At 39.2% G+C, this 22259-nt stretch overlaps 1 protein-coding gene across 2 annotated transcripts in view; it reads left to right on the top strand.

The window, feature by feature from the left end:
• The window catches only part of ATP6V1H (ATPase H+ transporting V1 subunit H), a 50963-nt gene extending 29020 nt beyond the window's left edge, over positions 1 to 21943 (top strand). For both annotated transcript variants that reach the window (XM_086609278.1, XM_086609279.1), the window contains exons 12-14: positions 2387 to 2488; positions 6962 to 7075; positions 21536 to 21943. In XM_086609278.1, coding sequence (XP_086465404.1) covers positions 2387 to 2488; positions 6962 to 7075; positions 21536 to 21596 — 277 coding nt within the window. In that variant the 3' untranslated portion in view covers positions 21597 to 21943. The remainder of the gene's footprint in view (positions 1 to 2386; positions 2489 to 6961; positions 7076 to 21535) is intronic.
• The last annotated feature ends 316 nt before the right edge of the window (positions 21944 to 22259 follow it).

The following is a 22259-nucleotide window of genomic DNA, read 5'->3' as shown; positions in this document are numbered from 1 at the left end:
TTAACTTGCATGCAGATTTTGTGCTGTTGACTCTTTTAATGCTTTAACTTGAAAGATAGCTATACTAATTGATGTAATTAAAAGTGGTTTTACCGTATCTTAGCTGTTTTGTGTTGTGTGGTGTTATTGATCTGAGTAATGAACTCCTGTCTTGAACACTTGGGAGTTGAAAGTTGTAGTACTGTTCCGTGGAAAATTTGACTTGCTTCATTACTTTGCAATCTATCTATTTTGTCGTGGGACTGTTTAGTGTATGTAGGTTGTTAGATGAAGTGAAGCTGAAGCCTGTCTTTACTTTTGGAGTCAAAGACTTATTTGCTGGCTTCTGAAAGCATGTACTCAAAAGTGTCTAGGTCTTAAATAGCTTGTAGGAGCTCTTAGTTGCTTAACTGTGTTAAGTGATAATACGTAGAGTTCTTCCTGTTCATATTTGCTAATAAGTGACCTAACAGAAATCAGGAGGTCGAGTGCAGCATGTGAGAAGTTAGAAGGCATGGCAAGAGCAAGCCGATCCTGAGCTTTATGTGCATTTCAGTCTACCCTGAAACCTCACCAAAACAAGCCTGGTAAATTCCTCCCTCAGGGCATATTGCTAAATATGTAGGATTATTGACTTAAAACGTTCAGATGCTGCCAACTGCAACATGAAGTTGACGTCGAGGTTTAGTATTTCCTGCAGCAATTGCAGTGTTTTGCCGTATTCATCTCTCCTGGATTTTGGACTGTTAGGTAAATTTATTGTGCTTGTGCTGCCACAAAGATAGTGATCTACAATAGTTTCTTGCATTTGACAAACAATCCTTTCTTTGCTTCAAACCATATTTTATTTTTCCCTTATCTGCCAGCTTGCTTGTTTTCTAACTCTAGTGTACTTAAGTTTGCTATTAAACTTACTTTTTTTTTCTGCCTTCTGCCGTTATTGGCTTCTTAAGCAAGTGATGCTGGACTTGTATTTTGTTTAGCGATCTTACATGGATCTTCAGTGTCTTCTGATTAGTCTTGCGGTTTACGTTTCTGCTCCTACTTCTTGTCCAAATTAGAAGTTCTTTTAAAATGAAAAGTGCTTCATCTGTCACTTTCTGACCTCTATGGAGGCAGTGGCTGTGGTAATTTTATTTTACCAGAATGTTCTTTTTTTTAATTCCGATTGAATTTTTAACCTACTTACCTATTTCAACTTGTTACTAACTTTCTGTGATGAGAACACGTTTGTCGTCTCACTAAACATAGGTGAATCTAGTTTTCCAGTGATCTGTACGTTTAACCTTTTAAACTTATTAGTGCCTAACCTTCATAGCTGTGTCATTTTTTTTTTTCCCCCCTCCTCATTACTGGCTAGAGAACAGTGTTACTGGTAGGCGTTTTCCACTAAAACGGATTAATTAATTCATTAAAAAATGCAGACAATATTCAGAGTTGAGAAAATGCTTTCTAATTCTTGCACCTGTTTATTTCTGTTCATGCTAACAAAATAACTAATATATGAAATTGGAGTCAATTGCAAGGTATAGCTTTCAGCTTTCATCATCTCAGTCTTTGAGTTAGGACGAAACTGCTTTTTAGACCACAATGGTTGACTGAAATGAGTGATATTTTTAAGATAAAGTTGATGGTCTTGATCCGAGAGAAATTCATGGTTGCACAGATCAAAAAACTTGGTGTGCCGCTTTGTTCTCAACCACTGGTATGCTTTTAATTTTTAAATGACTCTGTGTAACAGAGTTCTGTATAAAATTCTGCCTTTTTTTGTCCTTCTGTCCTGCATTGAGCAAGGCTACTGTTGTAAGGTGAGGCAAGGATTAGACTGGGGAAAGGCTGATATTGTCATACCCCTAGTGCTGTGTCATGAGCAATATGGTGTTATCTCTTTCTGAATCCGTAGTGCAGGAGCTGGGGACAGCATGCAAGCATGACTGGTGTCTACTGTATAACAGAAGTAACAGCATCTGTTGGCCTTGTGTAGGCTTTGTTTGTGTCCCACCCCTGTCCTAGTCTATAAATATTTATACGTTTGTTTAGTACGGCTTATCTTGAACTCAAAACTGTTGATCTTGAAGCCAATATATAAAAAAAGGAGATATTTTGTAAACCTTGGTTGTAGGTATTTATAGATGTGGCTCGCTAAACTCACTCCAGTGAATACTTTTAATAATTCTGTTAATTAGGGCCGGATATCTGTTGTTTTAATTGCAACTTTACTTTTGGAAAAAGTTCTATTCTAGCTTTGCTCTTTGAGTGACTTTTAAAGCATTTTTATGGTTACAGGCTTCGTTATTTTAAGTTAACAATGGTTTTAAAAAAGCAACAACAAAGAAAACCCAAAACAAAACCAAAAATCCACCTCAAACCAAAACCTGGGACTTGATTGTTTCAAATCCTTTCCTAGAATCCTGACAAAACTTCTGGAGGTTTCTGATGACCCACAAGTGCTGGCTGTAGCTGCTCATGATGTGGGAGAATACGTACGACACTATCCCCGTGGGAAACGGTAAGCTTGCTTATATTAAAATATGCTACATAGGGACTGCAGGTTATGCTTAAGTTTAATTCACTGGGAAGGTGGGAAAACACAAACTAGATCAGATGAGAAAATACAAACGAGATCTTTGACTTAATATATTTCAGTGTCTCTTAACAGTGAAGGGAACCTACGTCTAAAGAAGTCTTGATTAATCAAGTTGTTTAGACTAAAGCAGGAGACATGCATTGGAAAAATTTAGAACAACTACCAAGTATTTAATCAACATATAATTTTTACCCTCTATTATGACTATTGGACTGCAGTGGACTTGCAGTAGGGATGGACTATTTCAACAATGATTAAGTCTATTTTGTGGCTTAAGACTACTGAGATAAGGTTTTTCTTACAAACAATTGCTATTGTAATTTCAGTGATGTTATCACAGATTCAGTTATCACTCTTCTATTTTAGCATGTTTTCTTTTAGCTACACAAATACACGTTTTGGTGAAAGTGTTAATGTTTGTTGTAAACCTGAATTCTTGTCAAAATATACAGACAGACATTGCTATATTTTCCTGCTTTGTTTTGATTTAAAAACCAATGAGCAAAGATATGTGCTGAATAATTGCATCTCTAGAGTAAAGAGACCACTGAAGCAGAAAGGGACCTTTGTCTTTTGCAGGAATCATGCTCATCAGTCACCCAAAGGGACATGTGACTTAATTTTTGTAGCAAAGAAGTTGTCTGGTTTTGGTTTCTGCATAGAGTTTAATGGGGAAGATGAGGATGGCCTTCTAGGCTTGTTGGGAGTTTTATGAACGCTTCTTGTGCAGACTCCTGTCTTGACAGTAGTAGAATCATGAACAACAGACTGAAGCTTCATGCCATATATATGCTAGAAAGATTTGTTCACTCTAGACAGACTCACAGCCCTTGTAGTCTCGTAAGCAACTTGAAGTGGAGATATTTTTACATTATTGGAACAAATTAACTGTCTTCTAAGTTGACTAAGGAAGGTCAGAGGTGTACCACTTGTACTGACCAGTGCTATGTATTTGCTGATTAGTTCCTGTGTCTTCTGAAAGAGATCTATGACAACTGGTGTTTGGAGGGGAGGCAAGATATCCTTCAATAAGGTGGGAACTCCATACTGCTGCCTTCACGTGGCAAAGCTGAAGGACTAGTACTGGTTACTCCTGTTTTGAGCTGCCCTTTGTCTGAAAGCATTTGATTAGGCATTTGCCATAACCTTTAAACAGCTTGCACACTTCTACCCAAGTGTGGCATAACGCAGTTGCTATGCAGTTGCTGGACTAAAGCTGTGAAATTGGATAAGTGGATAAACAGGACCTGTATCTCTCCGTCTGTGGTTGGGGAAAATGTACTGCTGGTGGGACCACAGCTGCTTTCAGCTCCCAGGCTGTTAAACCTATGCAGAAATGTGTCAGCCTTCAAAAGGAGTGGTCATCAACAAATCAGAAAGGTTCTAGATATTTTTCTAACCCACGTTCTTATATCAAATTCTAATAATTTAGCTGCTTTCTGCTTACAGGCTTGGCTTATTTAACTTTCTGTTCTGATGGAAAAACTAAAATGCCTCAATCTCTTTAAAAGAAAGAATTTCTTTTGTAATCCAGTCTATTCTTACTAAGTGTGACTTCAGCAATTTTAGGACTAAAAGCTAAGGACTGTGTGTCAGTTCCCATGTAATTGTCCATTTCTTACCATGATGTTTTAAAATATTTAGTTGTTTACTGCTCTCGTGCCTGGTTGGCGTCTCACACACTCGTTGCATGACTCACTTTGAGAATGGATGCTGTTCCTTGGTGTGTTGGGCTTATGTGGCAGGAGAGGGGCTACAGGGGGAGTTCCTGTGAGAAGCTGCTGGAAGCTTCCCCAGCTCCAAGTCAGACTTGCCTCTGGCCAGGGCTGAGCCACTCAGCAGGTCTGTGATAAACATATTTGAGAAGGGAAAAAAGAAACTGCTGGGGTGGAAGCTGCAGGGGCATCAACTTTTTGAGTTTACCTGCTACGCACAGCAGAGACCTAGAGTTACACTTCTGGCTGAGCTTTCCCTTTGTCTGACTGAACTATTTAGTTTGTTAAACTAAATACTATGCTTTTGCTCAGCTGTTCTCTAATGTTGTCAGCTTAAATTAATTTAACTTAATTAAAATTGCACATTGTGAACCAAGTTCTCAGGACTATTCCACTGTGGGCTTCTAGTGAGGCTCACCAACATGCATTTCTGACAATGTAACAGCAGAAACAAAGTACAGCATTGGTGTTTCCTGTCACCAGAAATAAACACATCAGCCTCCAGTACAACTTCCATGTGGCCCAAGGGTGACTGCTATGTAAGATCAACACTTTCAGTCACCTGAATGCTGTGTACATGGGTTTTATGTTTTGCATGTACAAGAGATTGACACTTAGAGCCACTCCATTCTTTAGCTCATGATTCAGAAACAGCTTAATTGCATTCCCTTTTTCACCTTGTTCTGCGTTTAGATATGTGGTGTGGGTTTTATATTAATATTTTCTGCTATAAGTCTAAACTGTTCTCATTTGTCTTCATCTTGTTTCCTCCTTCTCCCTTTAAATGGGTCATGTTAAAATCTGGCTCTTCAGCATCTGGAAATTTCTTTGAATTGCCAGTGTTTTGGCTTAGTGCACTGTTATTGTGAGGAACATTCTCTGCAGAAGGTGTGCACGTACCATAACTGGACTGCTGTGTTCTATTACTGCTGTAAAGTAAGCAGAAGTTGAGGAGAGGGAAAACAGAACTAAAAGTAGTGTTTTGAGCAGGTTTGGAACTTGAAGGAATGGGATTCACTGTGAACCTTCCTCACAGTTGCTTACCTTTTGGCCTAAAACACATGGCTGGGAGGTGATTTGTACCAGTATGCAGTGTTATGCAAGAAAAGTAATGATGTTTATTGACTCTTCGTATTCTCAGCCATAATTTCAGTGATGTACTGTCGTCTGAAATGCTCAAAATCTTATAATCACAAATGGAAATAAACTTTTAATTTTGTTTCTTGCATGCTCCTAGCATAAGGAAGCTTTTGAGTTTAATGCCTTTTTTACTTTCTTTCAATTTCTAAAAATTCAGTGGTTTGTCAGTCCTTTAATGAGGAAAAATTTTTTGTTGCATAGTCTTGTCTTTGTGTGCAGTGGTTTTATAATTAACTCAGGATTAAAGATATGAGGCGATCTAAGGCAGGCATAAGGGTTTTTTTGCTCTGTTACATTACTAATAACTTCTTGAATTCTTGATGAGGATTTTCCAGCTTAAAACATTTGCACTTTTCTGAATATATTCCTGTTGTATGAAATATCCTTATATGTTTCATTACTGTTAGGAAATAATATTCCCTGTGGTCTCTAGGATGATTTTGACTGAGTTATAACATGAAATGGAAAATTCTCTTTTTCATCTCCACACTATGTCTTTATACTGTTCTGCAGTTTACAAAAACATGTTGTGTTATGCAGCAGTAATGCATTAATTTGTCCATGAAAAGAACAGTAATAAAAGCAGACAGCTAGTACAAGCTTGGAATAGCAGGATAGCATCAGGTTAAGAGGAATGCAAATGATATCCTCTTCACAGGATATTATGTGTAACTACTCAGTGACCTGTGAGAGAACTGATGTAAAAAAACATATGCAAGTGAGTAATCAGTATATATATTCCTTGCAAAATCTCTCCGAACTTTCTTTGTTATGACAGTCCAGAATGCTGCCTGTAGAGAGTCATCTGGATGGTGATATTTTTTCAGGTTTTGAGTGTGTTGCCTTCCAGGTTTTTTTTTAAGAAATGATATATTCTTGACATGTGATACAGTGTTTCATCAGTATTCCATGTGGGATTTGGTATAGCTATTAATAAGCTGTGGGCACTGTGAGGAGTACCAGGTGGCCGGTTTAATAGATGTTGGTGTGATTTTAATTCCTTTTTTTTTTTTTTTTCCTGGATTAGGCAGTGCTGGACTGGATTGGGGCTTTATTCTTGCAAAAAATAGAGTGACCTGGTTATCATCAATTTATGGAGAGGAGAGCACAACCTCCTCCTAAATAATAATTGACAATGCTGTACCCTGCCAACTCTCTCAAGCCAATATTGAGTTCTTTAGCAACCTGATCTAAAAGGGCTGAAAAAAGAGACTTCAACCAAGTTGAAGAGACTTGGTCTGAAAAGGGCTTCGTCCTTGATTGTTGCTTACTTGAAAGTTTATGGAAGTAGGTAGTGGGTAGCAAACAGAGGAGTCCAAGAAAAACACTTTCTGATGTTATGAATACTTAAAAAAAATCAGTAGGTAGTATGAGAGATCTGCATTCATAACATGTCAAATAAAATGTATCCGTTAGGAAAGAACTACTTTTCATAAATTAAATATTCTGTGACTTAAACTTAATACCTTGAACATGAAGTAGTTGGATAGGATAGGAACCCAGAACCTGTCAAAAAACCTGCTCCCCTCCTCTCTTTCAGAGTGATTGAACAACTTGGTGGTAAACAGCTGGTGATGAACCACATGCATCATGAAGACCAACAAGTTCGTTATAATGCACTACTGGCTGTGCAGAAGCTGATGGTTCACAACTGGTATGTGAAGATTATTTAACGTACTACTAACAGTAAGAAATAGTGGGCTGCAGAGAGAGGATTCAAGACAGATTTCTTTGAGGGGGGAATAACATTTTAATGTGGTAAGACTGCAGTTCTTAAATGATAGAACAATATGATGCTGATGTGTAAGACCTTATCTAGTTTTTCTGCATATTTTTGTTGCAGTTGAATTGAGTAGCTTGACCTTGTGTGATTGAATGTCACATGAGCAATTCACTTGAACAATATATTTTAACTTGTTTGAACTGCTTAGTATTTAATATGAGCTGTAATTTAGGCTTGCAAAACTACAGTCTTTAAAATGTTAAGGATGTGTGCAGGTATTTTAGCAAGCTTACTTAATCTCAGCTGAAGAAATCAGTAGCTTGATGTAGTTGTAAGAGTTGGTGCTTCAAGTACTTCATTGGCAGTTGCCTGACCATTCTTTTGCATTGTTTTTCTTTGCTCTAGTTCTTTCCCCCACTCTACACTTATTTTTCTGTTGCCGTTTTAAGGGGTGCAAGTACAATTTTTCTCGAGCTCCTGGAGTAGCAGAAGCTGATGACCTGGTTGGTTAGATGAAGCTGAAAATCGCTCACCGATATCTCTTTTTCATCAATTGCTCAGAATAAAATTTGAAGTGGAGTTTTTCTTTCACTGTTTGTTGGCTAGTTCTCTAGTAAAGCTCCAAAAGCCCTGAAGTCCTGGCGCGCTCTGCCACAGAACTTGCTGGTGGGTGATGCTGCCTTTCCAAAAGAGCACAGGACCTTTATGGTGAAGCATTGAAGGACTGAGGTTCTGAAAAACTTCAGTGTTCATGTAACAACTTTGTGTAACCTGCTGAACTAATTAGTATGCTAAGCATAAAGCATAGAGAGTTAAAAATACTAATTAGGAATTCTTAATCTGATTAATAATTATGGTTTTGCCAAAGCTCATATTTCCAATTTGGCGTTGCCTTAGAGAAAGATAAAATGCAACAGTACATCTGAGTACATTGGAACATAAATGTTGAGATACAAACAACTAATTTAATTTTGACCTTAAACAACCTTTTATTTCTGAAAAGCTTGGTGCTTGGAAGTACCTGTAACTTTTGTCAGCTTTTTTGCTTCTGACACAATGAGATATTTTTAAAAGTCTGAATAGTGATGATGCTAACAGTGTGAAAGTGGTAGGGAAACAACGTTTCTCAAGCACGTTCTGATCGTTTAAGTCACCTACTTGCTGTAGAACACAGGCTAGCAAGGCTGACAAAAAGCTCGTCAGCTCTTCCTGCACTCTGTCTTCTGTAAAACAGAGCTAGTTTTCCCCCTTTTCTTCTGAAGAATGTGGGTTTTAAGTCTTGTGTGTGTTATAGTAACTTCATCCTGCTTCTTCCCTTTCTCATACTGTGGGAACCGTCTATAACAGGTAAACACATTTAAGTAACCTACTATGACAAATCCGGCGTTTATGTTCTCCACTGGTAAGGAGTACTTCAGTAAATAACATGGAATTTCTGAGTGTGTGGAGATGGAGACTAAATGTGTGGTCATATGCAACCTAATTTTGGGGCAGTATTGTATATTGTGCTCCAGCCTGCTGCTCAATTTGGTGACGTGCTTCTTTTCTCACTGTGCTGTTCTGATACATTTGAAGCATTCTGAGTATTATAAACTGACTAAATAGAGGTTACAGTGTGGAAGGCTTGGTTATTGAATTTACCTTCTACAGAGTGGACAGATCTTATTTCTTGTGAGTTCTGCTGTCTTGAAAATCTGGTAATAAAAATACAGAACTCTGGTCTTTCTCCAGCACTAACCTCACTGGTAGTAAAAGTTTTCCTGGATGCCTAACTTGACTCTTTTTTGTTTTCAACTTAAGCATACTAATTTAAAAAATATCACATCTGGTCTTCTAGATTTGTCTTGTTGTGTGTTTTGTTTTTTTTTTTAATAGCATGCATTTCTGTGCATGCTTTTCACAGTTTGTGAACCTTTAGTCTTGAGACAGAGAGAGATTGCAATCACATCTAATTTCAAATCTTCAGAGGTGTCAATAAAGGGATCTGTTTAAGTTTTAGTGCCCTTTTCAGATTCATATCGTCATCTCTGCAGGGAATGTGTTTGTGTTTAATTCTTATTGGAAAAAGTGTCTGGGACTCATTGTCCTTGGTTTATATTTGCCAAAGTAGCGTTCCCCCTCGAGTGGGCATCAGGTAGCTTGAGCTAAGGAGGTGACACATTGTTTGTGTGTGGGAAGCTAGATGTGTCTTTGTGTAGATGTGGCTTTTGCTTTGTGTTGTGAGCTCTTCTGTTTCGTAGCTTGTGTGAGGAGAAGAGAGAGCAGAGTCCCCTGACTGCGGCGCAGTGCAGTTCAAGTGCCTGCTTATTTAGGTTTGCTTTGTTGTGAGATGGATTACTTAGCAACTTCAAGGTTTTGCTTACCTTGCCCTTCAGAGCTGAAGTGTTGTGGTTTAACCCCAGCCGGCAGCTAAGCACCATGCAGCTGCTCGCTCCCTCCCTCCCCCCCACACCCCTGGTGGGATGGGGGAGAGAATCGGAAGAGGAAAAGCAAGAAAACTCGTGGGTTGAGATAAAGACAGTTTAGCAGGTAAAGCAAAAGCCGCGTTCGCAAGCAAAGCAAAAGAAGGAATTCATTGACTCCTTCCCATGGGCAGGCAGGTGTTCAGCCAACTCTAGGAAAGCAGGACTCCATCACGCCTAACCGTTACTTGGGAAGACAAACGTCCTCACTCTGAATGTCTCCTTCCCCTCCTTCTTCCTCCAGCTTTGTATGCTGAGTATGACATCGTATGGTATGGAATATCCCTTTGTTCAGTTGAGGTCAGCTGTTCCAGCTGTGTCCCCTCCCAACTCCTTATGCACCCCCAGCCTACTCGCTGGTGGGGTGGGGAGAAGCAGAAAAGGCCCTGACTGTGTGTGAGCACTGCTTAGCAGTAACAAAAACATCCCTGTTATCAGCACTGTTTCCAGCACAAATCCAAAACAGAGCCCCATACTAGCTACTATGAAGAAAATTGACTCTATCCCAGCCAAAAGCAGTACGTGGGTTAATAATAGTAATTTTTCCCCTTGCTTCAATGTGTTTTGGAATTCTAGTTATTTCACTCAAAGCAGTTGTGTTTTTCCTTTAATTTCATTGGCATGAAACAACTCTGTGTTACTGTGACACATGCAGAGTAGTCAGGCTCTTCCTAGGTCTGGAAGCTAACCGGGAGAAGGATGAGAAAATAAGGACTTGCTCTGCCAGGTTGAGGCTTGGTGTGCAAGAGCTGTTCCTGAAGCAGCAGAGTAAGGAAAACTTCTGGTTCCTGAACTGAGGGAGTGTCATGGGACAGCCGCAGTGGTGTTCTGCTTAAAACACAGCTGTATCATTAGACTGCTAATAACTCAACCTGGAGACAATTAACTCCTGAGTAATTTGAATAGTTCATTACAGGCTGCTCAACTGGCTTTTCCTTAGGGATTTTTAAGTTAGAGATAAATAGAGGGAAATCACTGTCAGGCATTCTGCTTAATGGTGCAATCAGGTTGGCAAAAGCAGTAACGGCTGTCAGTTTTTCAGATGAGGTAAGTTCAGGTGAAATATTCCAGTTACATTTGCATGTTAAATGATCATGTACTTGATGCAGGGAGTGAAGGTATCATTTTAGCATCACTTGATGACTTTAAATGGTAATTTATCCTGTGTTTTAACCTCACTTGAACTAACTGTGTTAGTCAAGCACCCCATGATAATGGTAGAAACCTGTTATTGGCAGATGGGGGAGTTTAGCACAGCAATGATGGTGCAGGTTTTTTTGATGTCCTGTTCAGTTTGTGCTTTAACTATGGATGAGAAACATCATCTCCTTATTCCTTGTCCTTGCAGGTGTTCAGAGGCAATACCCAACTTGACCAATTTAATATTAGGAACCATTTTTGGGAACGTAATGCTGGTTGAAGCAATGTTTTTAATGATGCAGAACTTAAAAGAATCAAATAATTAAGTTCTAAACTGACAGCACTTACATATACCGCTTTAAAGAAACCCAGTACGTTAATCTCTACAGATGAAGCATGTGCTTTTCATGTGCTTCCTGGCACAACATTTTGCTGAACTTCAGGGATGGAATGTTGTGACTTGAAGCACCTAAAGTTAGAAGCCCAAGTTCATTCTGTGAACAGTGGAGAGAAGCAAGTTTTTTTCAGGGCAGTGTGGAGCAGCTTCAGTGCCTCAAGTTGAGCGGTGGAATTAATCTTCTGTCTTTAAGGTTTGTGAACATGTAGTCTCCTGACGTTATTCTAGAGGGGTTAATTCCAACAGTATTACTTCACTGAAATAAGTAGTAGATGGAGCTAGGTGAATACTAAGTATTCTGCATCTAATGTGTAATTTATTTATGACCTTACTGGTCATCTAGAACATAAAACATTAGTTTCCACCACTTGCTTGTTTTCTAACTGGGTTAGGCCCAGGGAAATTTGCTCATGACTCATGTAGTAAGTGCAGCATATTAGTTTTTTCTTACTCTGTCAGCGGCAGTGCTGTTGGGAGTTGGGGACCAGAGGTCAGAAATAAGAGAAAGTTGTTACTACGTCAGGTCTGGCTGAGATGTGCAGAAACAGATCATGTGTGCTCTTTTTTCATATAAATGTAAAGTAAAATGCAGTGGTTTAACCTCTATAGGTCAAAAGTTCTTCAGTATTCATTCAAGTGCTACTGAAACCAGTGAATCTGACTCCAAGCTCGTTTATTTTTCCTCTGGCTGAGTCAGGGTAGTGGCAGAACTCGGTGTCTTTTGGCATTTGCTCCCATAGACTAAACTACTGGACTGTGTTGCCCCACCTTTCTACTTATGCCTTAGCAGTGAGCTGCTGTTAGTGAGGGATTGCATCTCTTGCCTCCGGGTTTGGGTATGATGCCTCATCTCCCCAGGGTCCTTTCACCTGTGCAGGCTCTGAGCTGTAAACCTTCTGTAAACAAGCAGGCTTTTCGAATAAACTGCTATTCAGTGAATTGATACTGACATGGAGAGTATGAGTATGTTGGAGGATGCTAAACAATGGGAGTTAGGATGCGTCATTGCTGCACTATCAGGTATTGGAAGTAAAATTAATAAACAGCATACTGAGTGAAACAACAAATTCAGAGAAACTTTGAATATGCAACAGAGTGAGGTATGATATTCAGAGCGCACATCCCAGACAAAATTACTTGCTTTCCATCTTTTAAAATGACTAGTTTTGTCGAGAGACATTAAAGAATCTGAAACTGCCTAGAATTTGCAGTATGCTATCTTTAGAAGCTGTTGTTCTATGGAGTTAGCATGGAATATTCAGCATTTTTTGCTATTCTTCTTTGTTATAAACTTTGTTCTCCAAAGCCCGTGTATCTCCTAAGATAGCTTTTGTACCGTGCTTGCTTTTGGTAGTGAGATGTGCAAGGTGTAATGATTGTTAACTGCCAGCCATGAAGTTTGCCCCCTTCCCCTCTCCACCTCCCACTTTGTTTTCCCTGTCTGAACACTCAGATGTGTAATGCTTAGTAGAGTAGGCTTAAATCTAGGAAACAGTGCCTACCTGGTAATGCAATCCTCTGTATTTATTTCTTCTGTTTCTTAGTGTTCATTATCAATACAATTCTCTTTTAGTAGTTAGCAAAAGTTAGCTAACTGAAAAGTCTGAGAAGATAGATTGTGTCCCTGATAAAAATTAATGCATTTTTTTTTAGAAGGGCATTTCCTAGCTAGAATGAGACAAGTTAGGCAAAAATCAAGTTAGTTATAGGCACATTTGATATCTAGTATGAGTGCTTCATTTTTTTTTATTTAAACATAAATATGTATTCTTGTAAAGTTTCATTCCATATAGGTAGGGTCTGTGGTTTGTATTGTGCATATGTTCTCAGGGATTTCACACTGTAATCATATTTTCTGTCATGAGATCTGCATTGTTTGTAAAACACACTTTAATAGCACATCTGTTAATGTGGAGCACATATTTTGCAAACATTGAACATCCTGCTCAATTTGCGTTTTCTTTTTTCAGAGTTGTTCATTTTCATGTGCTGTGATGAAAAAGTGTGTCACCAAAGAAGTAACTTTCGGATAGTTTCATTTCTGATTAATATTACTTTAAAGATTTGATTTCCTGATAGATAATATTTAACTGAATTTTCCTATCAGTCATTCTGAAATGCTGTGTGCAAACTTAAAGCTCTTAAGTGTTGAGAGCACTTTGCATATTGTTCATTGTGGCAACTAAATCTTCCGATTAAATATAAAACCACTTTCAAAACAGGTTGCATGGTTTAGTCAAGTTGGTTCTTTTTAATTCACAGAATGGCTCTGTGTAAGCGTTAGCTCATAGTGTGCCTTATAAGTTAAAAGTGACTTATACCTTCTCTCCTTAATAGAAAGGCATATATTGAATTAAATGTTACAGATTTTTCTTTTAAAATCTAATAAAATGTTTGAGTAATAGCCTTGTAATAGGAGCTCATTGATGTGTTTCTTTATGGCTTGTATGTAAAGCTGTGACCTGGAAGTCTAGAATTATTCTTCTGAAAAATGGACAATACCTTTCTGAAAGGAAACAGCTGTGTGTAAGGGAAGTTCTTGCAGTTGACTCAGCCTGAAGACACATGAATTTTGCATTTCACATCATAAGGAGGACTATAAGCCATGCTATGATTCAGTAATCAAGTGATAATCTGTAGATTTTCTATTGATATCATTGCATTCAATTGAAGACAGGCTCCATTTAAACAAAATAATCCAAACAACTTTCACTGAACATTTCTAGTCCTCAACTATTAAAATGCTCAGCCATTCAGGCTGTTTAGTTTTAGTGTGCAGGTCACAATGTACGTGAACGTCTCCTTACTGTGAATCACTAAGGTGAAAAAAATGTCCTAGGTGCTGTTTGTCTTGACAGTTTGCTTTTGTTCTACCTGTTTGCATTGAATGGAATCTGTTACACTAAGTGTTGAGGATTGCAGAGACTTTTGCAATATCTTCTGTCTGTCTTGAGATCCAAGGCCATGTGCATAGGTCAAGGAAATACATGGTGAAAATCACCACAGTTCTGCTAAAAATGAGATAATTTATTAAACCATAGTTTGATGATCGGTGACGTGGACAGTGGCGTGGAGTGCACCCTCAGCAAGTTCGCCGATGACACCAAGCTGTGTGGTGCCGTCGACACGCTGGAAGGGAGGGATGCCATCCAGAGGGACCTCGACAGGCTGGAGAGGTGGGCCCGTACCAACCTCATGAAGTTTAACCAGGCCAAGTGCAAGGTCCTACATCTGGGTCATGGCAATCCCAGGCACAAATACAGACTGGGCGGAGAATGGATCGTGAGCAGCCCTGAGGAGAAGGACTTGGGAGTACTGGTGGACGAGAAGCTCAATATGAGCCGGCAATGTGCTCTTGCGGCCCAGAAGGCCAACCGCATCCTGGGCTGCATCAAGAGGAGCGTGGCCAGCAGGTCGAGGGAGGTGATTCTTCCCCTCTACTCTGCCCTCGTGAGACCTCACTTGGAGTATTGCGTCCAGTTCTGGAGTCCCCAACATAAGAAGGACATGGACCAGTTGGAGAGGGTCCAGAGGAGGGCCACGAAGATGATAAGAGGGCTGGAGCACCTTTCCTATGAGGACAGGCTGAAAGAGTTGGGGCTGTTCAGCCTGGAGAAGAGGAGGCTCCGGGGTGACCTTATAGCGGTCTTCCAGTACCTCAAAGGGGCCTACAAGAAAGATGGGGGGAGGCTGTTCAGGAGGGCCAGTTGTGATAGGACAAGGGGTAATGGTTTTAAAATAGAGGGAGGTAGATTCAGGTTGGATATTAGGAAAAAATTTTTTACCATGAGAGTTGTAGAACACTGGAACAGGTTGCCCAGAGAGGTGGTGGATGCTCCATCCCTGGAGACGTTCAAGGCCCGGTTGGATGAGGCCCTGAGCAACCTGATCTAGTTGGAGATATCCCTGTTCCTTGCAGGGGGGTTGGACTAGATGACCTTTGAAGGTCCCTTCCAGCCCTAACGATTCTATGATTCTATGATCTGGTAGAGGCCCAAACTGTTGGGTCATAATAGCTTTGATTCTGTTGTGTACATTTGTTGTTTTTGTTGTTAGTGCTTCAGAGCTGTTTATGGTCTGCATTGGTAAAATAGGCAAATATTTTATAGTTTTAAATACATTTCTTTTTCTTGAAATACTTGATACATGAATCTGCCGAATCAAGGAAGAAAACTATTCAGCAAACAAGTGACAGAAGAGAACTGCACTGTTTTCCTGTGAGGTAGCACTCCAACTTGGGCGGTCCTCCTAGCCCAGCTCTCCAGAAAGATGTCTTGTTTTTTAGTTTACTACTTTCATAGCTGTGCTGTTTCTATTTACTTCTGTGAAGAGCAGTGGATGTAATGTAAAAAAAAAAAAATATCGTGTACTTATTACATTAATATATAAAAATACACAGTTGTATAATTTCTGATCTATCAGTATGTTAAGATTGTATTTCAGGAACCAAATATTAACATAGCTCCAGGCTTGATTTCTAAGCCTGGTTTCTTTGTTCCTTTGTTTTCTCTACTGACTTCTGTGGCTCTGTGGCAAGCCAAATGCATTTGTGGTGTGGCCACTCCAACTCCCCGTGTCTTTCTCCTGGCTGCCACTAGTGTTAATACAACACTGCAGTAACCAGGTTCAAGGGAGCTTATTAGGAGAAAACAATTCCCTTTAGAGTTAAATGAACAAAAACCAGTCTCACCAGAATGCCTGGATGAGCGTCCCATGAGAAAGGCAGGCGCACATTGACTGGAATGGGTTTGAGGGTGGCTGTGCCAGCTTTGTCTTCCACTGGCTTAGATGGGGACTTGAGAGATGGTTGCAACCTTGTCCTAGTATTGCCACTTCATGACTGTGTTGCTTAGAAGGTTCCAGGGATTGTCACATCTGTGGAGCTGTTTTTGCAGCAGTCTAACACTTACAAGATCAATGCTTGCAAGGAATGATTTAGCCTGCTTAGAGCTGGGAATACATCAGTTATATAACTCGAATACCTATTTGTGAAGCCACAATAAATGACTAAAACTGGTCTGTCTCTCTCAACAAATCCAGGTTATTAGACCCATAGTAGAAATGCAATCCAAAGACAGCAAATCTGTTCTGTCTATTCAGACTATTCCATCTGCTGCCTGTCCTTTGAACTTGTTTTTTTTTAACTATTCATTGTATCTTTATGATTTGTCTGTAACAGTGTATGTTGGCAACGTCTTTTGAGTTACTTGTCACGTGGCAGACTTTTTATTGTAGCTTTATTACACTTCTGTACTCTTCCATAAAGGTAAGAATGGCTTTAGAACTAGCTTTTCATTTTCACTTTCAAAAGCACGGGACTCTAGGTTTGTATTTAGATAGAGAAAAATGAAGTCAATATTTTTATATTGTTCTTTGTCAAAGTAAGGCATTCTGTCTCTTAGGAGCCTTAGTCTGCTAAAACAAGCTAGAAGTTACAGATGTTCAAGACCGTCAAATATTTTTTGGATAAATATGGTTCTTTAATAAATTTAAGCAAGATTTAAGATAAACTTTGTTAGAAAAGAGAGAATAGGAAAATTTCACTCTTCCTTTCTTCTGTGCTTCATCTACTTCTCTTTCCTTGCCTGCTAAGAAGAAGAATTTTCAGTTTTCCTCAAAGGATAGGTAAAACTAACTGCACTGGAATTTGGGTGTAACACTAGACATAGTAGTTCTTAAACTGCAAGGCTTGTTCCTTTTCGCACATGACTTCTAGAAATCTGTTGAAACCTTAAAACTTTCCTGTCATAGATTGTTATTGACAATGGTGCTTTGCTCAATCTGAAAATTAGTATAAAATTTTCAGGTAGGGTCTTGAGCCAGTTTGAAATTATCTCCATATTCCGTGCTCGCTGAATTTGGTGGCTTACATGTTGGGTTGGTTTCTTGTACCTTTTCCTAAATGACCTTTAAGCATTTGTTGCAATTACTATGACACTGAAGTATATCTCAGCTTGAGGGTGTCAGTCTCATATGCCAGCAAAACCAATTAAATTAAACTGAGTGAAGCAACAAATTGGAATAAGGATTTGAGATGCAATAAATTCATGTATTCACCTCTAAGTTTCCTTTTCTTCTTGGAAAAAGTGCTTTGGATACTGCAGAAAATGTGTGTTTAAAGATTATGCCCCAAAAAGGGGGAATTGCTAGTGTGGAAGGAATCTCACTTGGTTATTCTAATATGAATGAAAAGATTAATTTGCAAATGGAAATTACTTACACCTCACTGTCAGACTTCTGAATGACCAAGGAAGTGAGAACATGTGGTGTTTCAAGTTTTTGTTGATCTGAGCTTTAGTTGAGAAATGGAGGATTTTGTAATTAGTTTCAAAAGTGATGTACTGTACTTGCATATTTTGATACTTTTCTGCAGCACAGAGGTAATATTTTGTGCTCTTGTAAATTTATACTGAATCAATTGTTTCATGTTTGAATGCAGTTAACTGTAAAGGCAAGCTTTGTAGGACCAGCTTCGTCTGCTTTGTAATAAGGATGGTTTTATGTTGAATGAAGTTAGAAGGAGGCTGAAACTAATCTGTATAAAGGCCTTTCTGTTTCACTGGGAGGAAACGGCCAAAGTTGAACTTCCAAGGTACCTGAGCCTTTGCTCAATGAACTTTACATCTTGATTATTAATGCTGGAGGATGAATTGCCTTCTTGTTCTTTGTTGCATGGTTTCTAGTGCTGATTCCAAGCTAGCGCTACTAGGAAATGTTGCGAGGTACCTTAAAAATATCTATGGAGTTCACCTCTACAATCCCAGCATGGAGATTCTACCAAAATGGTGTGCTTAAAAGTAAGTCTGTTTATGTAGGAAAACACAGACTTTTCCAGATGCTTATTGATTTGAGGGAGCATCATTAAACATGGTAACTTTCCTTCCCTTTCTGGAAAACAGTTAAGGAATAAAGCAGTGTATGAAGATGTGTTCAATATTACTGGACTACTGGTACATAGAATTTCATTTCCCTTCATCCCCTTAAATTATTTCAAAGAAAAAAGGGCCTCATATAATGACTGGACAGCTGGTGTATTTGTGTTGAGAAAGTGTTTACTACTTCCGACTGGCTTTTGAAGTATTGTATACAATAATACAATGCCTACTCAAGGTAAAAGGCAGCTTTCTAGTGGGAAAAATTGGTGACTGAATTGGTTGTTGGTCAGGACAGTGTTTTGCTCTTTTTCCATAACTTTGTACTTGAATTTTATACATCTCGTAGAACACGTATTGAGCGACACCCTGCAGATCTACTTGGCCTGGTTAGAAGGGAAAAATGGTATTGCTTGTAAGATTGTGTATTGAACGACAATGGGTGTGTAGGCTCCAAAGCTCAGTTCTATCAAATGTTAGCAGGATATGTTTTGTCTTAGTCTCTAATTTGAGCTGATGAGGCATGCATGGGTCTCTGCCAGTAGTGGCCGCGCTCGTATATTGTATACTTTTGCTGCTGAGTTGAACTGTCTTAGAAACTTGATGTGCTTGTGAAAGAGCAACCACGATGCCTTTGTTAAGGTAAAGGCGGTCTTCTGCAGCTATGAAGGAAGGACTAACAAAAAAAGTTTGAAATAGGGAAAAGTGGTTCAATTCATGGATTTGTAGCTTGTAATCTAAAAAATCAAGGTAATACCTCATTACTTTCCATTGCAGTGTGTTTCTCTAGTCTGTCAGATGCTGTTTTGAATGTTTTGTGAGGTGATTTGCTAACTTACTGACAAGGTCTGTTCTTCTTTCCATCATACGTGCTCTTACAGTGCAATGTGTTGAATGCTTTCATTCTTAAAGGTAGTTTTAATTTTGTGGGGTAAACTAATTCTAAAATCCTAGTTTTCCTCTTAAGTTTTAACTGAGTAACAGTACAGGATAAATAAAAAAAAATTTAGACACTTGATATTTGTAATAGCATAGTGATGGACACCTGTGTCCAATTTATGTGTGAAAACTGAAGCTTACAGTACTACTTAACCTCCTGCTGTGATGAAATACCAGTATGTAAAAATTATACTTGAATCTTCTTGTCCTTTTGGTATGTATTTTAACAGAGGGAGAACAGGAGCCTACTGAAGCTACTCTTGGTAGCTTGTGTTTTAGTGGAAGATGGGAGGGAGAAGTGACCAAAGGCCTAGCAGAATAACCTGTCAGGCTGCACATGAAAGCTTCATGTTGAGAAGCTGTCTAAATCCTTCCTATTGGTCCCTTACCAATCCCTCTCATCATCCGGCATAGACCATGCAAGAACTTATTCTAGGTTAACCAGCGACACTCAGTTGGAAGCAATAACCAAATAGAAAATTTACTGGCACTTGTAACAGCAAGTGGGACAAGCATTTTGCATTTCAGCAGCCCTTGGTGGTAGCTAAAGAAATGATGGGGTAGGGACAGTATGGGATTTTCGTTTGGGTTTGCAGCATAGCAGTACTATCTACTGTCTGTCCTTAGAGGTTGAATGAAGGCACTAAGCACCTACAAAATATGCTACTGCTCTGCCTTCTCAGAGATTTTCGCTGAATGCACTGTGCTATGGTTGGATTTTAGTAAGCCTTGAGCATGCATCTGAACCAGTGTAAGCTGCGCAATGGTTGTACTGTTATGGATTGTTAACTTGATTGATTTTCCTACTTCTAAGTAATCACATAGGGGTTTCACATTCAAAGTGAAAGTTGCTTTCAAGGCTGGATGTCAGACAAGAAATGCTAGAATCAGTATGTGCATATAGGCATAAAAAAACCCACTGAGGGAGCAGAAGGAGGTTTGGTGAGTTTGAAGCCCTTCCATGGTTGCCAGCTGTGTTTTTGGATGGCTGTCAATTTTGGGGTTTTTTTTGGTGGAACAATTTTGAGTCCTGCAAAACTGCAAGAGAGCAGCTCGTTTTCTTCTTTGCCATCAGGAGTCTCTACTTTGAGGGTGGTAACCTGCCTATTATGATCAAGAGTCATACCTATTGAGTGCAGCCCAAGCATTAAAATATTGTGATCCTGCAGCAACACCTGATAAAGCTGTGAAGGAAGGTGTTAACTCGTCGTGTATGGCTCGGCATACAGATTGTGTGTTATTTTCTTTGCTAGTGGAGTTTGAAGTTAACAGTATACTTCATAGGAATTTTGTTTTTCCAGATACTTGACTTTAAAATTGAGAAAAGTGCTGTTAGGTGGTACAGTTGTGATGCTAAACTTCATTGAGTGGTAGGAATTGTAATGCATAGGGAACAGCAGTTCAACAGGACACTAAACTGAAAACTAGTTTTTGGAATGTGCAGTAAGAACTGATCTTTTTTATTTTATTTTTTTTTTAAATAAAGCAAAAGTGCATACTCTTGAGTTAGGTGTTTTGTTGGGTTTTGGTGTGTGGTTTTTTTTTTTTTTAAAGGCTTCATTCTCAAGATCACTTCTCTGAACGGCTTCTCGTGTTCAATCTGCGTTGGTTGAAATAGCTGTGTAGTGAGAAAAACTGTGGTGCTAAGTGTATGATCAGCAATGTGAAAAGAACACCTATATTTCACAGGTCCTGAAACATCTCTTTCAGTTGATACAGTGGTTCAATTGTTGAAGTTTATTTTCTGTAACAAGCAACAACCCAGATATTACTAAAGACCTCTTTCAGCCTCTGTGAAATGGTTCTCTTCTGGTTGGAACTCTTCTGGTTCTGTGAAATGTTGACCTGCTGTCACAGGAGACAGTGAAAGGTGGGAACATTTGGAAGAATTGTGCAGTGTTTTTCCATATAATTTAGATATTGTTACTCAAGGCAAATGCTAAGAATTTGAGGAGTGTTTGTTCCAGTGTTGAGAGGACAGGTATAAAATAAGTGACTTAGTGCACTTGAAAATAAAGGTGAGGAAAACATCTTAAAGAAAATTATGGGATACAGTGGGCCTGGCTTGGATAGCTGTTCTTTCTTCCAACTGGAAGATATAGTTCTTCAGTCAGTGTCTGTTTTGCTAGCCCGTGGGTTAAGTTGCTAGTATGTCCATCGGTATTGCATGTGCTCATGCAGTTGGGTTATGGGAAAAGATCCTCTTAAATACTTTGCCACAGCTTCTAATATATATGTTCAGCAACCAAAATCTGTGGGCTTCGTGGGTGTTCCGTAACAGTTGTCAAGACTTCTAAATATTACCACTGGGCTTTTGCTTTTTCCAGACAATTTTGTGGATGTTTGTTTCATACCTTATTTTCAGAGCGATAGTTGATGGATACCTAAAGCTTAGGCACTCTCATAGTAGCTCCGATGGACTATCGAATGTTAGTAGACATTGTTTGAAGGAATAATTCTGAACCTAAAGCTTTTTCCTCTTTCTCTACTTCATGCTTCCCACTACTATCTTACTCCTCACTCTCTAGAATGTTTCTCCTCGCTCTCCAGAATGTTTCTCAATCTTTTTGTTTTATTTCAGGGAATACCTTGGAAAGCAGTTGCAGTCAGAACAACCTCAAACGGCCACTGCACGGAGCTAAAGAATTATGTCACTTCATGCTTATAACTGCAGTATGTTTGTCTTTAAATTAATATAAAGGAAACACTGAAATCACGTGTTCTTTGTCTGCTACTAGTGCATAAACTTTCCAGGTTTTCTCCAGTGTTGTTGGCTTAGTAAAATTTTGTTTGTTCAGCTAGTTCTGATGATTATGCCTATTAACTTCCTGTTATATTCTGAATGTATATGAGGAAATGTGGCTAATATATTGTGTTTTATGTATTTATTCTCATAATAAAGAATGTTATTAAAGGATACTCATTCCATGTTATAATTAGCCTAGAAAAATTCTTCTCTTCTAGTGGGTTATTGTGATGGATGCACTTGACCCCTGGACCAGACTGGCAGTGGTTTGGTGCAGGTTCCAGAGGAGGTAGAGGCCTGAGCCGTAGCTGGGCCATGAACTCCTCTAGATTCAATCTGTTCTCTGAAGACCCACAAAGGAGCAGAGTGACACAGTGAGCGTCAGTGCATATGAGCTTGGAACACCGATTATGCGATTAACACATGAACAGCGGGTGGCTTTTCCAGGACTCGTTTGTCAAGAAATGAAGTTGTGGGTACGAGGAGTCTCATGCCTACCTTTTCCATCCTGTGTAATTTGACTACAAGCCAACCACTTTATCCCATAAATGTGACAGTC

Source organism: Tauraco erythrolophus, chromosome 3 (genome assembly GCF_009769465.1).
Source record: "Tauraco erythrolophus isolate bTauEry1 chromosome 3, bTauEry1.pri, whole genome shotgun sequence".
Lineage (NCBI taxonomy): Eukaryota > Metazoa > Chordata > Aves > Musophagiformes > Musophagidae > Tauraco > Tauraco erythrolophus.
Note: the sequence above shows the minus strand (reverse complement) of the source record. Positions and strands in the feature narration are given on the sequence as shown.